Raw genomic sequence first — 27500 nt, 5'->3', positions numbered from 1 at the left:
ATGATGGAAGCTGTTGTGAGAGTTTAGTTGAGGTATCTGGAGTCTAACTGACATGATGGAAGCTGTTGTGAGAGTTTAGTTGGGGTATCTGGAGTCTAACTGACATGATGGAAGCTGTTGTGAGAGTTTAGTTGGGGTATCTGGAGTCTAGCTGACGTGTTTGTAGTTGTTGTGAGAGTTTAGTTGGGGTATCTGGAGTCTAACTGACATGATGGAAGCTGTTGTGAGAGTTTAGTTGAGGTATCTGGAGTCTAACTGACATGATGGAAGCTGTTGTGAGAGTTTAGTTGGGGTATCTGGAGTCTAGCTGACGTGTTTGTAGTTGTTGTGAGAGTTTAGTTGGGGTATCTGGAGTCTAACTGACATGATGGAAGCTGTTGTGAGAGTTTAGTTGGGGTATCTGGAGTCTAGCTGACGTGTTTGTAGTTGTTGTGAGAGTTTAGTTGGGGTATCTGGAGTCTAACTGACATGATGGAAGCTGTTGTGAGAGTTTAGTTGAGGTATCTGGAGTCTAACTGACATGATGGAAGCTGTTGTGAGAGTTTAGTTGGGGTATCTGGAGTCTAGCTGACGTGTTTGTAGTTGTTGTGAGAGTTTAGTTGGGGTATCTGGAGTCTAACTGACATGATGGAAGCTGTTGTGAGAGTTTAATTGGGGTATCTGGAGTCTAACTGACATGTTGGAAGCTGTTGTGAGAGTTTAGTTGGGGTATCTGGAGTCTAACTGACATGATGGAAGCTGTTGTGAGAGTTTAGTTGGGGTATCTGGAGTCTAACTGACATGATGGAAGCTGTTGTGAGAGTTTAGTTGGGGTATCTGGAGTCTAACTGACATGTTTGTAGCTGTTGTGAGAGTTTAGTTGGGGTTTCTGGAGTCTATTGGAAAGCAAGCGGGCACAGAGACGTGTAGTTTCAGGAGAACGTCTGCTATCTGTGTCTCTGCCATGCACCTCTATTTAGATTTTTAGGGAGAGTATGGTCGTTCACCTGATGACCGGGGTCAGCCTGCAGGCGCCCGTCCCGCCACAAGGAGTCGCTAGAGTGCGATGAGCCAAGTAAAGCCCCCACTGGCCAACCCAGATGATTAACCCAGATGATTAACCCAGATGACCAACCCAGATGACTAACCCAGATGACTAACCCAGATGACTAACCCAGATGACCAACCCAGATGACTAACCCAGATGACTAACCCAGATGGCTAACCCAGATGGCTAACCCAGATGGCTAACCCAGATGACTAACCCAGATGACCAACCCAGATGACCAACCCAGAAGACCAACCCAGAAGACCAACCCAGATGACCCTGTGCCAATTGTGCACCGCCCTATGAAACTCCCGATCACGGCCGGTTGTGATACAGCCCGGCATCGACCCCGGGTCTGTAGTGAATCCTCTAGCACTGCGGTGCCTTAGACCCCTGCGCCACACGTGAGGCCCTAGTCTGAACATGTTAAGAGAAGTGCAGCTTGTTCTCTTTCAACATATACAGTAACAGAGTAACTGAAAGTCTTGGTGAAGGGATACAGAGTGACTGAAAGTCTTGGTGAAGGGATACAGAGTGACTGATAGTCTTTGTGAAGTGATACAGAGTGACTGAAAGTCTTGGTGAAGGGATACAGAGTGACTGAAAGTCTTGGTGAAGGGATACAGAGTGACTGAAAGTCTTGGTGAAGGGATACAGAGTGACTGAAAGTCTTGGTGAAGGGATACAGAGTGACTGAAAGTCTTGGTGAAGGGATACAGAGTGACTGATAGTCTTGGTGAAGTGATACAGAGTGACTGAAAGTCTTGGTGAAGGGATACAGTCTAACTTGATAATGAACATGACAAGAACAACATTAAATGCGGAGTATTCACAATTACTTAAGAGCAGTGTAACCTATTCTCTTTCATTCTCTATTCTCCCCCGCTCTCGCTTACCTCCCCCTCTCTCGCCTCTCTCCTCTTCCCATCTCCTGACCCCCCTTCCCTTCCCTTCCCTTCCCTTCCCTTCCCTTCCCTTCCCTTCCCTTCCCTTCCCTTCCCTTCCCTCCCCTTCCCTTCCCTCCCCTTCCCTTCCCTTCCCTCCCCTTCCCTTCCCTCCCCTTCCCTTCCCTCCCCTTCCCTTCCCTTCCCTTCCCTTCCCTTCCCTTCCCCTTCCCTTCCCCTCCCCTTCCCTTCCCTTCCCCTTCCCTTCCCTTCCCCTTCCCTTCCCTCCCCTCCCCTCCCCTTCCCTTCCCTTCCCTTCCCTTCCATTCCCTTCCCTTCCCTTCCCTTCCCTTCCCTCCCCTCCCCTCCCCTCCCTTCCCTTCCCTTCCCTTCCTTTCCCTTCCCTTCCCCTCCCTCCCTCCCTCCCTCCCACAGCCTTCCCCCTCCAGTTGCCAGAACCAGGCCTTCCCGTCACCTGTCCGTTGTTCTGGACTGAGTTTGAAGGTCACTGCTACCGTTTCTTCCCTCTGAACCGTACCTGGGCCGAGGCTGACCTGTACTGTGCTGAATTCTCCAACGGTCTCAAGTCTGCCAAACTCACCTCCGTACACAGGTGAGAGGGATACCTGTCCATATACACACAAAAAGTTCCACACACTGCCACACTACAGGTGAGAGGATACACACACACACACACACACACACACACCGCACACACACACACACACAACGCACACACACACCGCACACACACAGACACCTCTCTCTAACTCTAACCATCCCTTGTCTGAGTTCTCAGCTGGGAGGAGAATGTGTTTGTCTACGATCTCGTCAACAGCCGTATCCCAGGGATACCAACAGACATATGGATCGGCCTTCACGACAGGAGACAGGTAAGCAACGAGGGTTCAAACATTCCAGGATCTTTCCCAGAATTCCCAGGATTCTGGATTTCCTGCTTATTCCCTCCCAATTCCCGGAATCTTCTGGGTAGTTTTCCAGAAATCCTATTAAGCACCACTGCCAGGATAATCACTACCTCATATGCGTGTTGTCGACAAACACACTGTACTTGTCTTTTTAAGGTAATATACTCTGGAGTTGACATCTGCAGCAGTTATCGTGAATTCAATCTCTCTGCAGATGTCTCCTCAGGCGTAATACAAAGAATCTTCCAACTAGGATTTATGGTACCAGTCAAAAGTTTGGACACACCTACTCATTCAAGGGTTTTTCTTTATTTTTACTATTTTCTACATTGTAGAATAATAGGGAAGACATTAAAACTATGAAATAACACATATGGAATCAAGTAGTAACCAAAAATGTGTTAAACAAATTAAGACTGATTTTAGATTTTAGATTCTTCAAATTAGCCACCCTTTGCCTTGATGACAGCTTTTCACACTCTTGGCATTCTCTCAACCAGCTTCATCTGGAATGCTTTTCCCAGAGTCTTGAAGGAGTTCACACATATGCGGAGCACTTGTTGGCTGCTTTTCCTTCACTCTGCAGTCCAACTCATCCCAAACCATCTCAATTGGGTTGAGGTCAGGTGATTGTGGAGGCCAGGTCATCTGATGCAGTACTCCATCACTCTCCTTCTTGGTAAAATAGCCCTTACACAGCCTGGAGGTGTGTTGGGTCATTGTCCTGTTGAAAATCAAATGATAGTCTCACTAAGCGCAAACCAGATGTGGTGGCGTATTGCTGCAGAATGCTGTGGTAGCCATGCTGGTTAAGTGTGCTTTGAATTCTATATAAATCAAAGACAGTGTCACCAGCACAGCACCCCCACACCATCATACCTCCTCCTCCATGCTTCACGTTGGGAACCACGCATGCGCAGATCATCCGTTCACTTACTGCGTCTCACAAAGACACGGCGGTTGGAACCAAAAATATGGACTTGGTCGTTTACCAAATAGGGCTATTTTCTGCATACCACCCCTACCTTGTCACAACACAACCAATTGGCTGAAAGAAGGAAAGAAATTCCACAAATTTACTTTTAACAAGCACACCTGTTAATTGAAATGCATTCCAGGTGAAGCTGGTTGAGAGAATTCCAAGAGTGTACAAAGCTGTCATCAAGGCAAAGGCGGGCTACTTTGAAGAATCTCAAATATAAAATGATTTGATTTGTTTAACACTTTCTTGGTTACTACATGATTCCATATGTGTTATTTCATAGTGTTTATGTCTTAACTATTATTGTACAATGTAGAAAATAGTAAAACAAATTAAAAACCCTGTGTTGAAAACGCTGTGCCTTCTTCTCGGCACTAGAATAGATTTAGGAAGCTATAGAAATGCATGTATTAATGTTTACATTCGGACACTTTCATTATTTTACAGGCATCTTAATGCATACTGTTAAAGTATACTATGTGTACATAAAAATGTAAAATTAAAAAATATATATATACTTTTCTTTAAAGTAAACATTTTATAGATTACTATACATCTACCCAGCAAACCAAATTTTTTTTTGTGAAAGTTCCCAGAACATTCGTTAGGTTGCGGCAAATGTTCTCATAAGACAAAACTATCCAGTTGTGCTAATGATAAGACAATGTTTGTGTAAAACGTTTGTCTGATGTTTCCAGAACGTTCCCACTCACATTAAGTTGTGTCAGTGTGTTCTAAAAACATTATTACATCATCTGGAAACCTCATGAGAAAGTTTGGGGAATTCTTCTTTGGTGATTGTTACATCATCTGGAAACCTAATGAGAACGTTTGGGGAATTCTTCTTTGGTGATTGTTACATCATCTGGAAACCTCATGAGAACGTTAGGGGACTTCTTCTTTGGTGATTGTTACATCATCTGGAAACCTCATGAGAACGTTTGGGGACTTCTTCTTTGGTGATTGTTACATCATCTGGAAACCTCATGAGAACGTTTGGGGAATTCTTCTTTGGTGATTGTTACATCATCTGGAAACCTCATGAGAACGTTTGGGGAATTCTTCTTTGGTGATTGTTACATCATCTGGAAACCTCATGAGAACGTTTGGGGACTTCTTCTTTGGTGATTGTTACATCATCTGGAAACCTCATGAGAACGTTTGGGGACTTCTTCTTTGGTGATTGTTACATCATCTGGAAACCTCATGAGAACGTTTGGGGAATTCTTCTTTGGTGATTGTTACATCATCTGGAAACCTCATGAGAACGTTTGGGGAATTCTTCTTTGGTGATTGTTACATCATCTGGAAACCCCATGAGAACGTTTGGGGACTTCTTCTTTGGTGATTGTTACATCATCTGGAAACCTAATGAGAACGTTTGGGGACTTCTTCTTTGGTGATTGTTACATCATCTGGAAACCTCATGAGAACGTTTGGGGAATTCTTCTTTGGTGATTGTTACATCATCTGGAAACCTCATGAGAACGTTTGAGGAATTCTTCTTTGGTGATTGTTACATCATCTGGAAACCTAATGAGAACGTTAGGGGAATTCTTCTTTGGTGATTGTTACATCATCTGGAAACCTCATGAGAACGTTTGGGGAATTCTTCTTTGGTGATTGTTACATCATCTGGAAACCTCATGAGAACGTTTGGGGAATTCTTCTTTGGTGATTGTTACATCATCTGGAAACCTCATGAGAACGTTTGGGGAATTCTTCTTTGGTGATTGTTACATCATCTGGAAACCCCATGAGAACGTTTGGGGAATTCTTCTTTGGTGATTGTTACATCATCTGGAAACCTCATGAGAACGTTTGGGGACTTCTTCTTTGGTGATTGTTACATCATCTGGAAACCTCATGAGAACGTTTGGGGACTTCTTCTTTGGTGATTGTTACATCATCTGGAAACCTCATGAGAACGTTTGGGGAATTCTTCTTTGGTGATTGTTACATCATCTGGAAACCTCATGAGAACGTTTGGGGAATTCTTCTTTGGTGATTGTTACATCATCTGGAAACCCCATGAGAACGTTTGGGGAATTCTTCTTTGGTGATTGTTACATCATCTGGAAACCTCATGAGAACGTTTGGGGAATTCTTCTTTGGTGATTGTTACATCATCTGGAAACCCCATGAGAACGTTAGGGGAATTCTTCTTTGGTGATTGTTACATCATCTGGAAACCTCATGAGAACGTTTGGGGAATTCTTCTTTGGTGATTGTTACAGATGTTGTGTATAACGTTTTAGTGAACGTTCGAACATTCCAATGAGATTTCAGTTAAAATTGTTTTCTGAATAATTATTTTAATGTTTTTGGGACGTTATAATCCTAATGTTAGATAAAACCCCAACTAGAAATGAATGGAAATCTAAGCTAATGTTCTAGGAACGTTCCCAGTTTGCTGGATATGCTAATAGATCCCAGAGGGTTTACTTCTAACAGTACCAACAACTAGAACAGGTCATGGTAGAAATAGTTTTAGTTACTTAGCTCCGTGGTCCTGGAATTCTCTCCTGAACGTTTTTTAAATTTGATTATCTAGTTTTGTCGGTGGAGTTTAAACACTTGATCGATGTATATATCATAGAAGAGTGTAATTGTCTTTAGGACAGCTGTTTTTAGTCAAGACTTTCGTGTTTTCAACGTAAAATGTTTTTGTTGTACTGTATGTGTGTTTATAGTTGTGTTTATTGTTGTGTTAGTGTATGTAAATTGTTTGGTCTGAAACGTTGTTCCCCCTGCTGCTATTGGACCAGGTCTCTCTTGGAAAAGAGATGTTATCTCAATGAGAAAAACCTGGATAAATAAAGATATTTCACTCTAGAACTGAATCCAACAGGAGCCTGTCAGTCCAGCTCTATAGGAAGCCAGTCTGACGTAGATATTTCACTCTAGAACTGAAAGCAACAGGAGCCTGTCGGTCCAGCTCTATAGGAAGCCAGTCTGACGTAGATATTTCACTCTAGAACTGAAAGCAACAGGAGCCTGTCGGTCCAGCTCTATAGGAAGCCATTCTGACGTAGATATTTCACTCTAGAACTGAAAGCAACAGGAGCCTGTCGGTCCAGCTCTATAGGAAGCCAGTCTGACGTAGATATTTCACTCTAGAACTGAAAGCAACAGGAGCCTGTCGGTCCAGCTCTATAGGAAGCCATTCTGACGTAGATATTTCACTCTAGAACTGAAAGCAACAGGAGCCTGTCGGTCCAGCTCTATAGGAAGCCAGTCTGACGTAGATATTTCACTCTAGAACTGAATCCAACAGGAGCCTGTCGGTCCAGCTCTATAGGAAGCCAGTCTGACGTAGATATTTCACTCTAAAACTGAAAGCAACAGGAGCCTGTCGGTCCAGCTCTATAGGAAGCCAGTCTGACGTAGATATTTCACTCTAGAACCGAAAGGCTGGTTCATTAACACACTGCTGGTAAACCCACTACAGAGTCAACAAGCCATCACCTCCAGAGATAGAGAACCTAGACAGGGCCTACGTCTCAAATGGCACCCCTTATTCCTATAGTAGTCTACTGTTGATCAGAGGAGAGCTAGTCTCTGGTCAAATGTAATGCACTACGAAGGGAACAGGAAGCCATTTAGGATGCAGCCCAGGTTTGTTTGGTTTAGCCTAGCCAGGGTTTAGCCAGGGTTTAGCCAGGGTTGGTGTTGATTAGCACTAATGGGGCGGCAGGGTAGCCTAGTGGTTAGAGCGTCGGACTAGTAACCGGAAGGTTGCAAGTTCAAATCCCTGAGCTGACAAGGTACAAATCTGTCGTTCTGCCCCTGAACAAGGCAGTTAACCCACTGTTCCAAGGCCGTCATTGAAAATAATAATTTGTTCTTAACTGACTTGTCTGGTTAAATAAAGGCAATAATGTTAGGATGAAAGCCCAGGTTTGTTTGGTTTAGCCAGGGTTGGTGTTGATTATCACTAATGTGATCCAGTCTGTATATCTGTTGCCGGAACTCACTACAGAGTGGTTTTATTGGACCAGGGGTAGAAGTCCCCTCTTTATGAATAGATCTAGGATCAGTTTACACTTCCCCCTGTCCTAACCTTAACCGTTAGGGTTGTAAAACACTAGGCTGTCCCCAGATCAGTGGTTTTATTGGACCAGGGGTAGAAGTCCCCTCTTTATGAATAGATCTAGGATCAGTTTACACTTCCCCCTATCCTAACCTTAACCGTTAGGGTTGTAAAACACTAAGCTGTCCCCAGATCAGTGGTTTTATTGGACCAGGTGTAGAAGTCCCCTCTTTATGAATAGATCTAGGATCAGTTTACACTTCCCCCTATCCTAACCTTAACCGTTAGGGTTGTAAAACACTAGGCTGTCCCCAGATCAGTGGTTTTATTGGACCAGGGGTAGAAGTCCCCTCTTTATGAACAGATCTAGGATCAGTTTACACTTCCCCCTATCCTAACCTTAACCGTTAGGGTTGTAAAACACTAAGCTGTCCCCAGATCAGTGGTGTTTGTAACCTAGGGTGTTTGAACCATAACTACTAGCGCAACTCTCATGGGAAACAGCTAACAGGACATATCTGACGTGCAAACCTCTTATTTACTTTCCAAACGGGGCTAAAATGAGGTCCCAGTTGAGAGTAGAGTCAGAGTTTAGGTAACGGTCAGTTGTAGGTTTTAGCTAAACTTCCCTTTTCATTAAAGCAGTCTGCCCAGGTTGTTACATGTACCATGTCATGCTATTCCTGACTGTAGGAGGGCACTCTGGAGTGGACCGACGGCAGTAACTATGGATACAGCTACTGGGATGGCAACCAGCCTGACGACGGCATACACCGCATCCCCGAAGAGGAAGACTGTATCGAGATCTGGTACAGGCAGAACAGCGGTGAGACACACACACAGGCAGTCAATAAGCATAAACACACACAGGCAGTCAATAAGCATAAACACACACAGGCAGTCAATAAGCATAAACACACACAGGCAGTCAATAAGCATACACACACACAGGCAGTCAATAAGCATACACACACAGGCAGTCAATAAGCATAAACACACACAGGCAGTCAATAAGCATACACACACACAGGCAGTCAATAAGCATAAACACACACAGGCAGTCAATAATGCATACACACACACAGGCAGTCAATAAGCATAAACACACACAGGCAGTCAATAAGCATAAACACACACAGGCAGTCAATAAGCATAAACACACACAGGCAGTCAATAAGCATAAACACACACAGGCAGTCAATAATGCATAAACACACACAGGCAGTCAATAATGCATACACACACAGGCAGTCAATAAGCATAAACACACACAGGCAGTCAATAAGCATAAAAACACACAGGCAGTCAATAAGCATAAACACACACAGGCAGTCAATAAGCATAAACACACACAGGCAGTCAATAAGCATAAACACACACAGGCAGTCAATAAGCATAAACACACACAGGCAGTCAATAAGCATAAACACACACAGGCAGTCAATAATGCATAAACACACACAGGCAGTCAATAAGCATAAACACACACAGGCAGTCAATAAGCATAAACACACACAGGCAGTCAATAAGCATAAACACACACAGGCAGTCAATAATGCATAAACACACACAGGCAGTCAATAATGCATACACACACAGGCAGTCAATAAGCATAAACACACACAGGCAGTCAATAAGCATAAACACACACAGGCAGTCAATAAGCATAAACACACACAGGCAGTCAATAAGCATAAACACACACAGGCAGTCAATAAGCATAAACACACAGGCAGTCAATAAGCATAAACACACACAGGCAGTCAATAAGCATACACACACACAGGCAGTCAATAATGCATAAACACACACAGGCAGTCAATAAGCATAAACACACACAGGCAGTCAATAAGCATAAACACACACAGGCAGTCAATAAGCATAAACACACACAGGCAGTCAATAAGCATAAACACAACAGGCAGTCAATAATGCATACACACACAGGCAGTCAATAAGCATAAACACACACAGGCAGTCAATAAGCATAAACACACACAGGCAGTCAATAATGCATACACACACACAGGCAGTCAATAAGCATAAACACACACAGGCAGTCAATAAGCATACACACACAGGCAGTCAATAAGCATAAACACACACAGGCAGTCAATAAGCATAAACACACACAGGCAGTCAATAAGCATACACACACAGGCAGTCAATAAGCATAAACACACACAGGCAGTCAATAAGCATAAACACACACAGGCAGTCAATAATGCATAAACACACACAGGCAGTCAATAATGCATACACACACAGGCAGTCAATAAGCATAAACACACACAGGCAGTCAATAAGCATAAACACACACAGGCAGTCAATAAGCATACACACACAGGCAGTCAATAAGCATAAACAAACACAGGCAGTCAATAAGCATAAACACACACAGGCAGTCAATAAGCATAAACAAACACAGGCAGTCAATAAGCATAAACACACACAGGCAGTCAATAAGCATAAACACACACAGGCAGTCAATAAGCATAAACACACACAGGCAGTCAATAAGCATAAACACAACCAGGCAGTCAATAAGCATAAACACACACAGGCAGTCAATAAGCATAAACACACACAGGCAGTCAATAAGCATACACACCCACTAGTAAAGAAACTCAGAGAAACAGGCCTGGCCATTTCAGAGCCTTTATGCCAGAACCCCCATCAGGCCTTGCTGTTATACCAGGCATCTATAACCAGTTAAGGCTGAATCACTCTCAGGTCTCCCTTGTTGGGTAATAAACTGTGTGCATCATTAGGACAACTGGGTGCCAGAACAGACACCTGTGTAATGAGTCACACACACACACACACACACACATTAACACATACACACACGTCCGCAGCTGATGAGTCAGTCAGTCAATGTAGTGTTGTTTTAGTTTCTAACAGCGCTGTGTGTGTGTGTATGTGTGTGTGTGTGTGTTTCTGACAGCGCTGAGGTCCTGGAATGATAACAGCTGTGACAAAGCCTTTCCCTTCGTGTGCAAGATCCCCACAGTGGACAACTAGACCTCTGGGGTCCAACACACACACACACACACACACATACATTCTTGCTGCTGTTGTTGCCTTCTCCTTCCTCAACCTCCCTTTCTTCTTATCCTCCCTCACCCCTCCCTCTCTTCATCTCCTACCTCACCCCTCCCCCTCTTCTTCTCCTCCCTAAACCCTTCCTCTCTTCTTCTCCTCCCTCAACTCTCCCACTCTCCCCCCCTCAACCCTCACTCCCTTCTTCTCCTCCATCTCAACCCTCCTTCTCAACCCACCCTCTCTTCTTCTCCTCCCTCAACCCTCCCTCTCTTCTTCTCCTCCCTCAACTCTCCCACTCTCCTCCCTCAACCCTCCCTCTCTTCTTCTCCTCCCTCATTCCTCCCTCTCTTCCTCTCCTCCCTCAACCCTCCCTCTCTGCTTCTCCTCCCTCCCTCAACCCTCCCTCTCTTTTTCTCCTCCCTCTCATCTTCTCCTCCCTCCTCCATCCCTCTCATCCACTCCTCCCTCCCTCCCTCCCTCCCTCCCTCCCTCCCTCCCTCCCTCCCTCCCTCCCTCCCTCCCATAGTATAATGCACAAGGTATTCACAACATCACACACACAGAGGAATACATGGGACTTATCATGTGAAGGCCAGTCATCAACCATCCTTCCTTCCTTCCCTCCATTGCTCATCCCTCATCCCTCATCCTTCATCCCTCCTTCCTTCCTTCCTTCCTTCCTTCCATCCTTCCTTCCTTCCTTCCTTCCTTCCTTCCTTCCTTCCTTCCTTCCCTCCATCTCTCCTTTCTTCCTTCCTTCCTTCCTTCATCCATCCATCCTTCCTTCCTTCCTTCCTTCCTTCCTTCCTTCCTTACTTACTTACTTACTTACTTACTTACTTACTTCCTTCCATCCATCCCCTCCTTCCTTCCCTCAATCCATTCTTCCTTTCCTCGATCCCTCCTTTGCTTTTCTCTTCAAAAAGTAGGTATCTGTTAGACGTTGGACTGCCGGTGTCTCAGCAGTCTGTGTTCTGTTCGGAAGCAGCCCGGTCCTTCAGCAGTCTGTGTTCTGTTCTGAAGCAGCCGGTCCTTCAGCAGTCTGCATTCTGTTCTGAAGCAGCCTGGTCCTTCAGCAGTCTGCGTTCTGTTCTGAAGCAGCCGGTCCTTCAGCAGTCTGCATTCTGTTCTGAAGCAGCCGGTACTTCAGCAGTCTGCTTTCTGTTCTGAAGCAGCCTGGTCCTTCAGCAGTCTGTGTTCTGTTCTGAAGCAGCCTGGTCCTTCAGCAGTCTGCATTCTGTTCTGAAGCAGCCTGGTCCTTCAGCAGTCTGTGTTCTGTTCTGAAGCAGCCTGGTCCTTCAGCAGTCTGCGTTCTGTTCTGAAGCAGCCGGTCCTTCAGCAGTCTGCATTCTGTTCTGAAGCAGCCTGGTCCTTCAGCAGTCTGCGTTCTGTTCTGAAGCAGCCGGTCCTTCAGCAGTCTGCATTCTGTTCTGAAGCAGCCGGTACTTCAGCAGTCTGCTTTCTGTTCTGAAGCAGCCTGGTCCTTCAGCAGTCTGCGTTCTGTTCTGAAGCAGCCTGGTCCTTCAGCAGTCTGTGTTCTGTTCTGAAGCAGCCTGGTCCTTCAGCAGTCTGCATTCTGTTCTGAAGCAGCCGGTACTTCAGCAGTCTGCTTTCTGTTCTGAAGCAGCCTGGTCCTTCAGCAGTCTGCGTTCTGTTCTGAAGCAGCCTGGTCCTTCAGCAGTCTGTGTTCTGTTCTGAAGCAGCCTGGTCCTTCAGCAGTCTGCGTTCTGTTCTGAAGCAGCCTGGTTCTTCAGCAGTCTGTGTTCTGTTCTGAAGCAGCCTGGTCCTTCAGCAGTCTGCGTTCTGTTCTGAAGCAGCCTGGTCCTTCAGCAGTCTGTGTTCTGTTCTGAAGCAGCCTGGTCCTTCAGCAGTCTGTGTTCTGTTCTGAAGCAGCCTGGTCCTTCAGCAGTCTGCGTTCTGTTCTGTGTTCCTTCTCACCTCTTCACCCTGCAGCCCTGTTACCACTAAGATACTTTGATGTTTGGTCAACTCTCAAATGGTACACTATTCCCTATGTAGGACACAACTTCATGACAGAGCTCTATGTGACTCAGGTCAACAGTAGTGTACTGTAAAAGGAACTAGTGTGGTATTTGAGACAGTTGTTGTTGATGTGTATGTGTGAACGTCTACATGTACTGCTGTACTGTCATGTAGGTGATCGAGGACCAATCATCAATACTTTGATCAATTCTTTAATACATCTAATAAGACAAACAGACTGCGGTTGTTTTGTGTCTTGACTGTTGAGTTCCTTCTCCATCACACGCTCAGCCTGAACAACAACACATGGGAAAATAACCTTATTCTAGGGAAGCTATAGAACCACCAGGTAGTTACAGTACATAGGACTTACCACGCTTCTATTTTACAAGTATGTACTAAAGAGACAAGAACACACAGATCTTTACCTGCACCTCGTTAGTTAATTAAACTGAGCAGGTACACTAAAGAAAGAGTGGTAAGTAAGAACAGCTAGTTAGAGCAGTAGTTATATAACCCACCACTGTAGTTACTAGACATGTAGTGTGGAAGAGGCCAGGACTTTATAAGTGTAGTGAGGTGTGTGTACATCCCAAAGTACACCCTAAAATACCCATTGGGCTCTGTTGAAATGTAGCACACTACAAAGTGAATAGAGGGCTATTTGGGAAGCAGTTGTCAGTACAGATTGACCAGGCATTGACCTGGAAGGTGTGGCGCTGAGGGAGCAGGGGATTAAAGAGGTTTGAACTGGCAACTCCACCTTTAGACAATTCCCCTCAAAACAAAGCAGGGGCAGAAAAAGTGTGTGTGTTGTGTGTCCCTGTCTCAGCTGGTTCCCAGTGTTCCTTAGCTCTCCATGTCGGATCTCCCTGTGTGTGTGTGTGTGTGTGTGCATGTCAGGGTCTGTGTCCCTGCCCTCCTCTTTTAAGCGTGGGCATTCCTCTCCAACCAAAACAACCGGAACGTTCACACACACTATGGTCATGTTGTGTGTGACCCGTAGCTGTTAGCCCATGGAGAGGTTAAGCTGATCATGTTCCTCCACACACACACACACACACACACACACACACACACACACACACACACACACACACACACACACACACACACACACACACACTGATTCATCATTACACAACCATTGAGCTTTATTTGGTGTTTTATTGGATGCGAAACAACAACTTTGATATGGAAACATCACAAAGGTCTGGGAGAGGTGGAAGAGGTCTGGGAGAGGTGGAAGAGGTCTGGGAGAGGTGGAAGAGGTCTGGGAGTGGTGGAAAAGGTCTGGGAGAGGTGGAAGAGGTCTGGGAGTGGTGGAAGAGGTCTGGGAGAGGTGGAAGAGGTCTGGGAGTGGTGGAAGAGGTCTGGGAGAGGTGGAAGAGGTCTGGGAGTGGTGGAAGAGGTCTGGGAGTGGTGGAAGAGGTCTGGGAGAGGTGGAAGAGGTCTGGGAGAGGTGGAAGAGGTAAGGTCTGGGAGAGGTGGAAGAGGTCTGGGAGTGGTGGAAGAGGTCTGGGAGAGGTGGAAGAGGTCTGGGAGAGGTGGAAGAGGTCTGGGAGTGGTGGAAGAGGTCTGGGAGAGGTGGAAGAGGTCTGGGAGAGGTGGAAGAGGTCTGGGAGTGGTGGAAGAGGTCTGGGAGTGGTGGAAGAGGTCTGGGAGTGGTGGAAGAGGTAAGGTCTGGGAGTGGTGGAAGAGGTCTGGGAGTGGTGGAAGAGGTCTGGGAGTGGTGGAAGAGGTCTGGGAGTGGTGGAAGAGGTAAGGTCTGGGAGTGGTGGAAGAGGTCTGGGAGTGGTGGAAGAGGTCTGGGAGTGGTGGAAGAGGTCTGGGAGTGGTGGAAGAGGTCTGGGAGTGGTGGAAGAGGTCTGGGAGAGGTGGAATAGATATGGGAGTGGTGGAAGAGGTCTGGGAGTGGTGGAAGAGGTAGGTAACCGTGTGTATGTCTATGTACATCTTACTATTAACAAACATCCAGTCTTTAAACATCCACTGTGCCAGGACTTCCACTACAAGACAGAGCTGTACAGCTACGAGAGATTCACAAGTCAGACAGTTAACACAGGAACTATTGCTTTGGGTCAGACACAGCGACATTGTAACTATAATGACCAGGGGCTGTATTTACATCAAGTCTCTCAGGTGTAGGAACGCTGTTCTGGTATCAGGTCCCCATGTCCTGTCCAAATCATCTCATTCGTTGATATTTAAAAGAGCAAACTTATCTCAGATCAGCACGCACTTCCACTCTGAGATGTTTGATACGTTGATACGGCCCCAGATGTCCATCTTCAACAACAAAAAATAAACATTTGCTCTTGACAGCGATTGTACCACCAGATTATGTGTGTTTATACTCAATGAAACAGATGAGTCAAACTAACACATAGAGACACACGTAGTACCAAAACAGACAGCAAATATCACCGGTTCCAGATGGAGAAACACTGACGTTCACACAGACTGGCAGACCACAACACATCATGTCTGTCCCAAATGACACCCTATTCCCTATGTAGTGCACTACGTTTGACCAGAGACCTATGGGCCCTATTCCCCATATAGTGCACTACGTTTGACTAGAGACCTATGGGCCCTATTCCCTATGTAGTGCACTACGTTTGACCAGAGGCCTATGAGCCCTATTCCCTATATAGTGCACTACTTTTGACCAGAGACCTATGGGCCCTATTCCCTATATAGTGCACTACGTTTGACCAGAGACCTATGGGCCCTATTCCCTATGTAGTGCACTACTTTTGACCAGAGGCCTATAGGGTACACTTTCTCGGGAATAGGGTGCTATTTAGGACACATTAAACCCCAGTAAGAACTCTATAGTGCAGTACTGTTGACAGAGGGTCCCTCTATAGCGCAGTACTGTTGACAGAGGGTCCCTCTATAGCGCAGTACTGTTGACAGAGGGTCCCTCTATAGTTACATTTGGACTAAAACCCTACGTGCCATGATTGTGCACTACATAGGCAGCAGGGTTCCACTTGGGATGCAGCCTGTGTTTATAGTGACCGAGCTGAAGGAGGAGGAGGAGAAAGCTCAGTAAAATCACCACTTGTTTGGTTCTAGATTAAAGCTGTGAAACGTTGAGAAAAAAACATGTTTAAAAACCCGTTTTTAAAAGTTTGACGACACACAATCTGTTCTTCTCGTTCGGCTCTACTCTTTTCTTTTGTTCAATACCTAACAACATAATCTAACTACGTTATCTAACTACATCATCTAACTACGTCATCTAACTACATCATCTAACTACATCATCTAACTACGTCATCTAACTACGGTATCTAACTACATCATCTAACTACGTTATCTAACTACATCATCTAACTACGGTATCTAACTACATCATCTAACTACGTCATCTAACTACATCATCTAACTACATCATCTCACTACGTCATCTAACTACGGTATCTAACTACATCATCTAACTACGTTATCTAACTACATCATCTAACTACGGTATCTAACTACATCATCTAACTACATCATCTAACTACATCATCTAACTACATCATCTAACTACATCATCTAACTACGTTATCTAACTACATCATCTAACTACATCATCTAACTACATTATCAAACTACATCATCTAACTACATCATCTAACTACATTATCAAACTACGTTATCTAACTACGTCATCTAACTACGTCATCTAACTACATCATCTAACTACATCATCTAACTACATCATCTAACTACGTTTACAAAGATTTGTTCATTTTTCCTTAACAGCAGAAAAGGCCATAAATATATACACACAGAAAAACAATTCTGAGATAAATATATATCTAATATATATATATATGCATCAATTTGACAGAAAATGTAAAAAATATTATCTTCACTAGCACAGTATATTTAGTATTTATACTTTTTTCATCACTTGTAATACAATCTTCACTGTAAAGTTGGCTAGACTAGGCTTGATACGGTATTGTACAGAATCATAATGTGTCCCAAATGGAACGCTGTTCCCTATATGGTGCACTAACTATTGACCTATGGAGGTGAACCTATGGTCTCTGATCAAAGCACTGCACTACATTGGGAATAGGGTGCCATTTGGGACAACCACAGCAGAAACAGCGGCGGAATTTCCACCATAGACTTGGATAGACAGCTCTAGCGCCACAAAGCCTGTTGTAGCATGGGCAGAGCCCAGGACTTCCACCATTTTGAAGTAGTCAACTGGCTGGGACTTGCTATGGGTTAGAAAAGGATTACAGAAATTCCATCCAGGTCAGTAGCACTGATCAGCCAATGAATTATACTATACTAACATTACATAACTGCAGGTGCCAGTAAATCACCAACCATGTCTTTCTACCTGTTCAGACAACACCCTCCAGGTGGCAGTAAATCACCAACCTTGTCTTTATACCTGGTTCAGACAACACCCTCCAGGGGACAGTATATCACCAACCTTGTCTTTATACCAGTTCAGACAACACCCTCCAGGGGACAGTATATCACCAACCATGTCTTTCTACCTGTTCAGACAACACCCTCCAAGGGGCAGTAAATCACCAACCTTGTCTTTATACCTGTTCAGACAACACCCTCCAGGTGGCAGTAAATCACCAACCTTGTCTTTATACCTGGTTCAGACAACACCCTCCAGGGGGCAGTATATCACCAACCTTGTCTTTATACCAGTTCAGACAACACCCTCCAGGGGGCAGTAAATCACCAACCTTGTCTTTATACCTGTTCAGACAACACCCTCCAGGTGGCAGTAAATCACCAACCTTGTCTTTATACCTGGTTCAGGCAACACCCTCCAGGGGGCAGTATATCACGAACCTTGTCTTTATATCTGTTCACACAACACCCTCCAGGGGGCAGTACGCACCCTTTCAGTTTGTTCACTGACTCATAGAAAAAGTAGTGGTAGAAACTACTCTAAAATGGAGAAAGCCCTCAATGGCGCTGCCCATGCTGTCACAGTAGCCATTATGTAACAGATGTGAAGATGAGCCCTCTATCCAACTCTATGATTTCCACTGACAAGTAAAGTTTGGATCCACTTCCAACTATTTCAAACCATCGATTATCAGCAACCGTTAGCTAGTCAACCACTTCAGAGAACATCAACTATTATTTTATCAGTTAATGGCTGCATCCCAAATCAAAATACAGCACCCTGTTACCTAAATAGTGCCCTACTTTTGACCAGGGCCCAGTAGTGTACTGTGTACGGAATAGGGTGTCATTTGAACACTGTGGAGAGTAGAGGCATGGTCTCAACCTAGGGACTCGGTCCACTGTACCTGTGTTAGCACCAGTCTGTCAGCACTGAGGCACTACAACCATGCTAGCACCACAGGCACCTGGTAACCCAATACAGCTGGGTTAGGGCACCTGGTAACCTAAAACAGCTGTGTTAGGGCACCTGGTAACCTAAAACAGCTGGGTTAGGGCACCTGGTAACCCAATACAGCTGTGTTAGGGCACCTGGTAACCCAATACAGCTATGTTAGGGCACCTGATAACCTAATACATCTGGGTTAGGGCACCTGGTAACATTAAACAGCTGGGTTAGGACATCTGATAACCCAATACAGCTGGGTTAGGACACCTGGTAACCCAATACAGCTGGGTTAGGACACCTGGTAACCTTAAACAGCTGGGTTAGGGCACCTGGTAACCCAATACAGCTGGGTTAGGACACCTGGTAACCCAATACAGCTGGGTTAGGACACCTGGTAACATTAAACAGCTGGGTTAGGACACCTGGTAACATTAAACAACTGGGTTAGGACACCTGGTAACCCAATACAGCTGTGTTAGGGCACCTGGTAACATTAAACAGCTGGGTTAGGACATCTGGTAACATTAAACAACTGGGTTAGGACACCTGGTAACCTTAAACAACTGGGTTGGGACAACGGTTAACCCAGTCAGGTTAGGAGGGGCCAATAGGGTTAGGAGGGGCCCATAGGGAGGAGGGGCCCATAGGGAGGAGGGGCCCATAGGGAGGAGGGGCCCATAGGGAGGTGGGGCCCATAGGGAGGTGGGGCCCATAGGGAGGAGGGGCCCATAGTCTAAAGTAGTGCACTATATAGGGAATACGGCCCATAGTCTAAAGTAGTGCACTATATAGGGAATAGGGTGCCATTTGGGACACAGTCTCTGGTCACACTGCTAGGGGGTTGGGAGGTCAGTCAGGAAGGTGAGGGGGAAGAGAGGCAGCAATTTTGGAGAGCTGAGGACGGTTCATCTTGTTGGCAGGGCCTGATTAATGCAGGGCCTGATTAATGCAGGGCCTGATTAACGCAGGGCCTGATTAACGCAGGGCCTGATTAAATGCAGGGCCTGATTAACGCAGGGCCTGATTAACGCAGGGCCTGATTAAATGCAGGGCCTGATTAATGCAGGGCCTGATTAACGCAGGGCCTGATTAACGCAGGGCCTGATTAACGCAGGGCCTGATTAAATGCAGGGCCTGATTAACGCAGGGCCTGATTAACGCAGGGCCTGATTAACGCAGGGCCTGATTAACGCAGGGCCTGATTAACGCAGGGCCTGATTAACGCAGGGCCTGATTAACGCAGGGCCTGATTAACGCAGGGCCTGATTAATGCAGGGCCTGATTAAATGCAGGGCCTGATTAACGCAGGGCCTGATTAACGCAGGGCCTGATTAACGCAGGGCCTGATTAAATGCAGGGCCTGATTAACGCAGGGCCTGATTAACGCAGGGCCTGATTAACGCAGGGCCTGATTAACGCAGGGCCTGATTATTGCAGGCCCTGATTAATGCAGGGAAAAATAGAAATGTATATATATTTGATTTTTTACTGGATCCTCCAACCGTAGGCCTGGGACAAATATATATTTTTACAGTTAAATGACGTCTTTACTATTAAAATTTGAGCAATGTCTAAGCCACGGCCTATGATTTCTTAATCCGGCCTGCTGGTGGCCTTAACCCTGACCTCTGTCTCCCCTTCCTTCTCTCCCTCTCTCTCTGTGTCCCTCTCTCTTCTCTCTCTGTGTCCTTATCTCTGGGTCTCTCTGTGTCCCTCTCTCTGTGTCCCTCTCTCGGTGTCCCTCTCTCTCTCTCTCTCTCTCTCATCCTCTAACCCCCTTTTCTCACCTCCCTGACATCAAACCCCCGACCTCTAACCTCTAACTCCTGACCCCCTTTCATCTTCCTCTTTCCTACTGTGTACCTCAACACTTTGAGCTTATACCTCTCCTCCTGACCTCTGACCCCTAACCTCTAACTCCTGATCCCTCTCCAGCTCTATCATGTGACCTCCAGCGAGGCAGGTGAGACGCGGTCACACTCTGCCCGTGACCGCAGGCTGTGCCACTGTTCCACCGGAGTTCTCTGACTGGCCAACAGGTGGCGCCAGTGGGAGGTCTCAGGAGGACCCGTGGAGAACTGGCCAATCACGATCCTCCCCACAAAATCATTACTGCTCTTCATGTTGTGGCCGTACACTTGAGGGAGGGAGGAGGGGGGAGAGAGGGGGAGAGAGGGGAGGAGGTAGGGGAGAGAGGAGAGAGGGGGAGAGAGGGGGAGAGAGGGGAGGAGGTAGGGGAGAGAGGAGGGAGGGGGAGAGAGGGTGAGAGAGGAGGGAGGTAGGGGAGAGAGGAGAGAGGAGAGAGGGGGAGAGAGGGGAGGAGGTAGGGGAGGAGGTAGGGGAGAGAGGAGGGGGGGAGAGAGGGGGAGAGAGGGGGAGAGGAGAGATGTGGGTTAGTTGCATATACAGTTTGAAAGAAATCTGCTTGTATGAGACATTATCCTACACATCATCCTCAGAAAGACATTATTCTACACATCATCCTCAGAAAGACATGATCCTACACATCATCCTCAGAAAGACATTATTCTACACATCATCCTCAGAAAGACATGATCCTACACATCATCCTCAGAAAGACATTATCTTCACATCATCCTCAGAAAGACATGATCCTACACATCATCCTCAGAAAGACATGATCCTACACATCATCCTCAGAAAGACATGATCCTACACATCATCCTCAGAAAGACATGATCCTACACATCATCCTCAGAAAGACATGATCCTACACATCATCCTCAGAAAGACATTATCCTACACATCATCCTCAGAAAGACATTATCCTACACATCATCCTCAGAAAGACATTATCCTACACATCATCCTCAGAAAGAGGTGAACATGTCAAAATACTTCAGCAGAGCAATCATGGTGATTAATGTTAGTAGATGAATATGACATGGACTGGTCCTGATGCAAGACACACACACACACACACACACACACACACACACACACACACACACACACACACACACACACACACACACACACACACACACAGACACACACACAGACACACACACACAGGCACTAGCACTCTACACGTTGGTACATTGTAATATTGTTGTATGGTGGTATTATACAGGTGTACTGGTGTAATAATGTTATACAATGTTCTGTTTTATCTTTTGTTTTATATGTAAAGTAAGTGCCTTAATGTGTTTGGACCCCAGGAAGAGTAGCTGCTGCCTTGACAGGAACTAATGGGGATCCATAATAAACCCCAGGAAGAGTAGCTGCTGCCTTGGCAGGAACTAATGGGGATCCATAATAAACCCCAGGAAGAGTAGCTGCTGCCTTGGCAGGAACTAATGGGGATCCATAATAAACCCCAGGAAGAGTAGCTGCTGCCTTGGCAGGAACTAATGGGGATCCATAATAAACCCCAGGAAGAGTAGCTGCTGCCTTGGCAGGAACTAATGGGGATCCATAATAAACCCCAGGAAGAGTAGCTGCTGCCTTGGCAGGAACTAATGGGGATCCATAATAAACCCCAGGAAGAGTAGCTGCTGCCTTGGCAGGAAATAATGGGGATCCAAAATAAACACCAGGAATAGTAGCTGCTGCCTTGACAGGAACTAATGGGGATCCATAATAAACCCCAGGAAGAGTAGCTGCTGCCTTGGCAGGAACTAATGGGGATCCATAATAAACCCCAGGAAGAGTAGCTGCTGCCTTGGCAGGAACTAATGGGGATCAAATAATAAACCCCAGGAAGAGTAGCTGCTGCCTTGGCAGGAACTAATGGGGATCCTTAATAAACCCCAGGAAGAGTAGCTGCTGCCTTGACAGGAACTAATGGGGATACATAATAAACCCCAGGAAGAGTAGCTGCTGCCTTGACAGGAACTAATGGGGATCCATAATAAACCCCAGGAAGAGTAGCTGCTGCCTTGACAGGAACTAATGGGGATCCATAATAAACCCCAGGAAGAGTAGCTGCTGCCTTGGCAGGAACTAATGGGGATCAAATAATAAACCCCAGGAAGAGTAGCTGCTGCCTTGGCAGGAACTAATGGGGATCCTTAATAAACCCCAGGAAGAGTAGCTGCTGCCTTGACAGGAACTAATGGGGATACATAATAAACCCCAGGAAGAGTAGCTGCTGCCTTGACAGGAACTAATGGGGATCCATAATAAACCCCAGGAAGAGTAGCTGCTGCCTTGGCAGGAACTAATGGGGATCCATAATAAACCCCAGGAAGAGTAGCTGCTGCCTTGGCAGGAAATAATGGGGATCCAAAATAAACACCAGGAATAGTAGCTGCTGCCTTGACAGGAACTAATGGGGATCCATAATAAACCCCAGGAAGAGTAGCTGCTGCCTTGGCAGGAACTAATGGGGATCCATAATAAACCCCAGGAAGAGTAGCTGCTGCCTTGGCAGGAACTAATGGGGATCAAATAATAAACCCCAGGAAGAGTAGCTGCTGCCTTGGCAGGAACTAATGGGGATCCTTAATAAACCCCAGGAAGAGTAGCTGCTGCCTTGACAGGAACTAATGGGGATACATAATAAACCCCAGGAAGAGTAGCTGCTGCCTTGACAGGAACTAATGGGGATCCATAATAAACCCCAGGAAGAGTAGCTGCTGCCTTGGCAGGAACTAATGGGGATCCTTAATAAACCCCAGGAAGAGTAGCTGCTGCCTTGACAGGAACTAATTGGGATCCTTAATAAACCCCAGGAAGAGTAGCTGCTGCCTTGACAGGAACTAATGAGGATCCATAATAAACCCCAGGAAGAGTAGCTGCTGCCATGGCAGGAACTAATGGGGATCCATAATAAACCCCAGGAAGAGTAGCTGCTGCCTTGGCAGGAACTAATGGGGATCCATAATAAACCCCAGGAAGAGTAGCTGCTGCCTTGACAGGAACTAATGGGGATCCATAATAAACCCCAGGAAGAGTAGCTGCTGCCTTGGCAGGAACTAATGGGGATCCTTAATAAACCCAAGGAAGAGTAGCTGCTGCCTTGGCAGGAACTAATGGGGATCCATAATAAACCCCAGGAAGAGTAGCTGCTGCCCTGGCAGGAACTAATGGGGATCCATAATAAACCACAGGAAGAGTAGCTGCTGCCTTGACAGGAACTAATGGGGATCCATAATAAACCACAGGAAGAGTAGCTGCTGCCTTGACAGGAACTAATGGGGATCCATAATAAACCCCAGGAAGAGTAGCTGCTGCCTTGGCAGGAACTAATGGGGATCCTTAATAAACCCCAGGAAGAGTAGCTGCTGCCTTGACAGGAACTAATGGGGATCCATAATAAACCCCAGGAAGAGTAGCTGCTGCCTTGGCAGGAACTAATGGGGATTAATGTCATCAGGTATGCTGGTGAATATAGATTTGGGTCGCATATAGAATCGAGCACACACATACACACACACACACACACACACACACCACCTCCATTGGTGAGAGAGATTGCCAGGCCCTCGGGGCAGACAGCGTAGGGCGTGCTGTTGCTAGGTAACGAGGTTTATCCCCGTGGAGGAGAACCACGGACCCTTCACCTTGAGGTCCTCTCCTTGTGTACTTGCTGTCATTGATTTAAAGGCTCTGGATGGGCGGAGTCATTGGCTTGAGGGACTTTCCACCATTTTGGTTTCACCTGTCCTGTGTTTTGTTTGTCACATAAGTGCAGAGGAAGGGAAGGACAGGAGGAGAGGACAGGAGGAGAGGACAGGAGGAGAGGACAGGAGGAGAGAACGGGAGGAGAGGACGGGAGGAGAGGACAGGAGGAGAGGACAGGAGGAGGGGACAGGAGGAGAGGACAGGAGGAGAGGAGGAAAAGACAGGAGGAGAGGACAGGAGGAGAGGAGGAAAAGACAGGAGGAGAGGACAGGAGGAGAGGAGGAAAAGACAGGAGGAGAGGACAGGAGGAGAGGAGGAAAAGACAGGAGGAGAGGACAGGACGAGAGGAGGAGAGGAGGAAAAGACAGGAGGAAATGACAGGAGGACAGGAGAGGACAGGACAGGGGGAGAGGAGAGGACAGGACAGGGGGAGAGGAGAGGACAGGAGGAGAGGACAGGACAGGGGGAGAGGAGAGGACAGGACAGGGGGAGAGGAGAGGACAGGACAGGGGGAGAGGACAGGACAGGGGGAGAGGACAGGACAGGGGGAGAGGACAGGAGGCCGATGTAAGACCCCTCGATTGCATTCCGAGGGGTTCCTCCCTCCCTCACTCCCTCCCTTACTCCTTAACTCCCTCCCTTACTCCTTGCCTCCCTACCTCCCCTACTCCTTCTTTCCCTCCCTCCCTTACTCCTCCCTCCCTCCCCTACTCCTTCCCTCCCTCCCTCCCTTACTCCTCCCTCCTTCCCTTACTCCTCCCTCCCTCTTACTCCTCCCCATCCCTTACTCCTCCCTCCCCCATCCCTTACTCCTCCCTCCCTCCCATACTCCTCCCTCCCTCCCTCCCTTACTCCTCCCTCCCTTCCTTACTCCTCCCTCCTTCCCTTACTCCTCCCTCCCTCCTCCCTCCTTCCCTTACTCCTCCCTCCCTCCCTTACCCCTCCCTCCCTCCCTCCCTCCCTCCCTCCCTCCCTCCCTCCCTCCCTCCCTCCCTCCCTTACTACTCCCTCCCTCACTCCCTCCCTCCCTTACTCCTCCCTCCCTCTCTCCCTCCCTTACTCCTCCCTCCCTCTCTCCCTCCCTTACTCCTCCCTCCCTTACTCCTCCCTCCCTCCCCTACTCCTTCCCTCCCTCCCTCCCTCCCTCTCTGTTTGTTGTGTAGCAGGTCTCATGTATGTTTTATTGTTGGTGACTCAGACAGGGACGTAGGTGTGTTTGGAAGCAGAAAGCGGTCGCAGCGGAACACAGACAGCGGAACACAGACCGTGGAACACAGACCGTGGAACACCGGGTGCAGAGCACAGAGCAGAGAACAACTCAGGGAACATTTACAATATATTCAACTCTGCAAAAGATCTCTCTCTCTCTCTTTCACTCTGCCCATCTCTCTCTCTCTCTCTCTCTCTCTCTCAATTCAATTCAATTCAATTCAAGGGCTTTATTGGCATGGGAAACATGTGTTAACATTGCCAAAGCAAGTGAGGTAGACAACATACAAAGTGAAAATATAAAGTGAAAAACAACAAAAATTAACAGTAAACATCTCTCTCTCTCTCTTTCACTCTGCCCATCTCTCTCTCTCTCTCTCTCTCTCTCTCTCTCTCTCTCTCTCTTTCACTCTGCCCATCTCTCTCTCTCTCTCTCTCTCTCTCTCTCTCTCTCTCTCTCTCTCTCTCTTTCACTCTGCCCATCTCTCTCTCTCTCTCTCTCTCTCTCTCTCTCTCTCTCAATCTCTCTCTCTCAATCTCTCTCTCTCTCTCTCTCTCTCTGCCCCTTTCTCAATCTCTATCTCTCTCTCTCTCTCTAATTCAATTTAAGGGGCTTAATTGTTATGGGAAACATATGTTTACATTGCCAAAGCAAGTGAAGTAGATAATAAACAAAAATTAACAGTAAACAATACTTTCACAGACGTTCCAAAAGAATAAAGACATTTCAAATGTCATATTATGTCTATATAGAGTGTTGTAACGATGTACAAATAGTTAAAGTACAAAAGGGAAAATAAATAAGCATAAATATGGGTTGTATTTACAATGGTGTTTGTTCTTCACTGGTTGCCCTTTTCTTGTGGCAACAGGTCACACATCTTGCTGCTGTGATGGCACACTGTGGAATTTCACCCAGGAGATATGGGAGTTTATCAAAATTGGATTTGTTTTCGAATTCTTTGTCTGTGTAATCTGAGGGAAATGTGTATCTCTAATATGGTCATACATTGGGCAGGAGGTTAGGAAGTGCAGCTCAGTTTCCACCTCATTTTTTTCTGGCAGTGTGCACATAGCCTGTCTTCTCTTGAGAGCCAATAGCAAGTCTGTACATAGCCAAAGCTTTCTTAATGTTGGGTGAGGCAAAGGCATTGTGCCACTGTGTCCTCTCTGTTTAGGGCCAAAAAGCATTCTAGTTGGCTCAGTTTTTTTGTTCAGTCTTTCCAAAGTGTCAAGTAATTTTATTTTATTTTTGTCATGATTTGGTTGGGTCTAATTGTGTTGTTGTCCTGGGGCTCTGTGGGGTCTGTTTGTGTTTGTGTTTGTGAACAGAGCCCCAGGATGGGCTTTGTTATGGAAGGTTTGGGAATCGCTTCCTTTTAGGATGTTGTAGACCCAGCAAGATACAGGGAATCACTTCCTTTTAGGTGGTTGTAGACCCAGCAAGATACAGGGAATCACTTCCTTTTAGGTGGTTGTAGACCCAGCAAGATACAGGGAATCACTTCCTTTTAGGTGGTTGTAGACCCAGCAAGATACAGGGAATCACTTCCTTTTAGGTGGTTGTAGACCCAGCAAGATACAGGGAATCACTTCCTTTTAGGTGGTTGTAGACCCAGCAAGATACAGGGAATCACTTCCTTTTAGGTGGTTGTAGACCCAGCAAGATACAGGGAATCACTTCCTTTTAGGTGGTTGTAGACCCAGCAAGATACAGGGAATCACTTCCTTTTAGGTGGTTGTAGACCCAGCAAGATACAGGGAATCACTTCCTTTTAGGTGGTTGTAGACCCAGCAAGATACAGGGAATCACTTCCTTTTAGGTGGTTGTAGACCCAGCAAGATACAGGGAATCAGGGTAAATAAATAACGGAAACCATCAGTCATGAATCATCAACATCCTCCTACTACCTCTCTGAGAGGACCTGTTTAACACAACATCCTCCTACTACCTCTCTGAGAGGACCTGTTTAATACAACATCCTCCTACTACCTCTCTGAGAGGACCTGTTTATCACAACATCCTCCTACTACCTCTCTGAGAGGACCTGTTTATCACAACATCCTCCTACTACCTCTCTGAGAGGACCTGTTTATCACAACATCCTCCTACTACCTCTCTGTTTAACACAACATCCTCCTACTACCTCTCTGAGAGGACCTGTTTAACACAACATCCTCCTACTACCTCTCTGAGAGGACCTGTTTAACACAACATCCTCCTACTACCTCTCTGAGAGGACCTGTTTAACACAACATCCTCCTACTACCTCTCTGTTTAACACAACATCCTCCTACTACCTCTCTGAGAGGACCTGTTTAACACAACATCCTCCTACTACCTCTCTGAGAGGACCTGTTTAATACAACATCCTCCTACTACCTCTCTGTTTAACACAACATCCTCCTACTACCTCTCTGAGAGGACCTGTTTAACACAACATCCTCCTACTACCTCTCTGAGAGGACCTGTTTAACACA

General features: G+C 46.3%; 2 protein-coding genes across 4 annotated transcripts in view; one reads left to right on the top strand and one right to left on the bottom strand.

The window, feature by feature from the left end:
• The window catches only part of LOC118938371 (C-type lectin domain family 19 member A-like), a 12940-nt gene extending 1931 nt beyond the window's left edge, over positions 1-11009 (top strand). For both annotated transcript variants that reach the window (XM_036942076.1, XM_036942077.1), the window contains 4 exons: positions 2347-2524; positions 2711-2804; positions 8549-8681; positions 10803-11009. In XM_036942076.1, the coding sequence (XP_036797971.1) occupies positions 2347-2524; positions 2711-2804; positions 8549-8681; positions 10803-10879 (482 nt within the window). In that variant the 3' untranslated portion in view covers positions 10880-11009. The remainder of the gene's footprint in view (positions 1-2346; positions 2525-2710; positions 2805-8548; positions 8682-10802) is intronic.
• Positions 11010-19740: 8731 nt separating this feature from the next.
• The window catches only part of LOC110516591 (synaptotagmin-17), a 68618-nt gene continuing 60858 nt past the window's right edge, over positions 19741-27500 (bottom strand). For both annotated transcript variants that reach the window (XM_036942074.1, XM_036942075.1), the window contains one exon: positions 19741-20358. In XM_036942074.1, the coding sequence (XP_036797969.1) occupies positions 20162-20358 (197 nt within the window). In that variant the 3' untranslated portion in view covers positions 19741-20161. The remainder of the gene's footprint in view (positions 20359-27500) is intronic.

The sequence above is a fragment of the Oncorhynchus mykiss genome, chromosome 13 (genome assembly GCF_013265735.2).
Source record: "Oncorhynchus mykiss isolate Arlee chromosome 13, USDA_OmykA_1.1, whole genome shotgun sequence".
NCBI lineage: Eukaryota > Metazoa > Chordata > Actinopteri > Salmoniformes > Salmonidae > Oncorhynchus > Oncorhynchus mykiss.
This window is presented reverse-complemented; position numbering and strand designations above follow the sequence as displayed.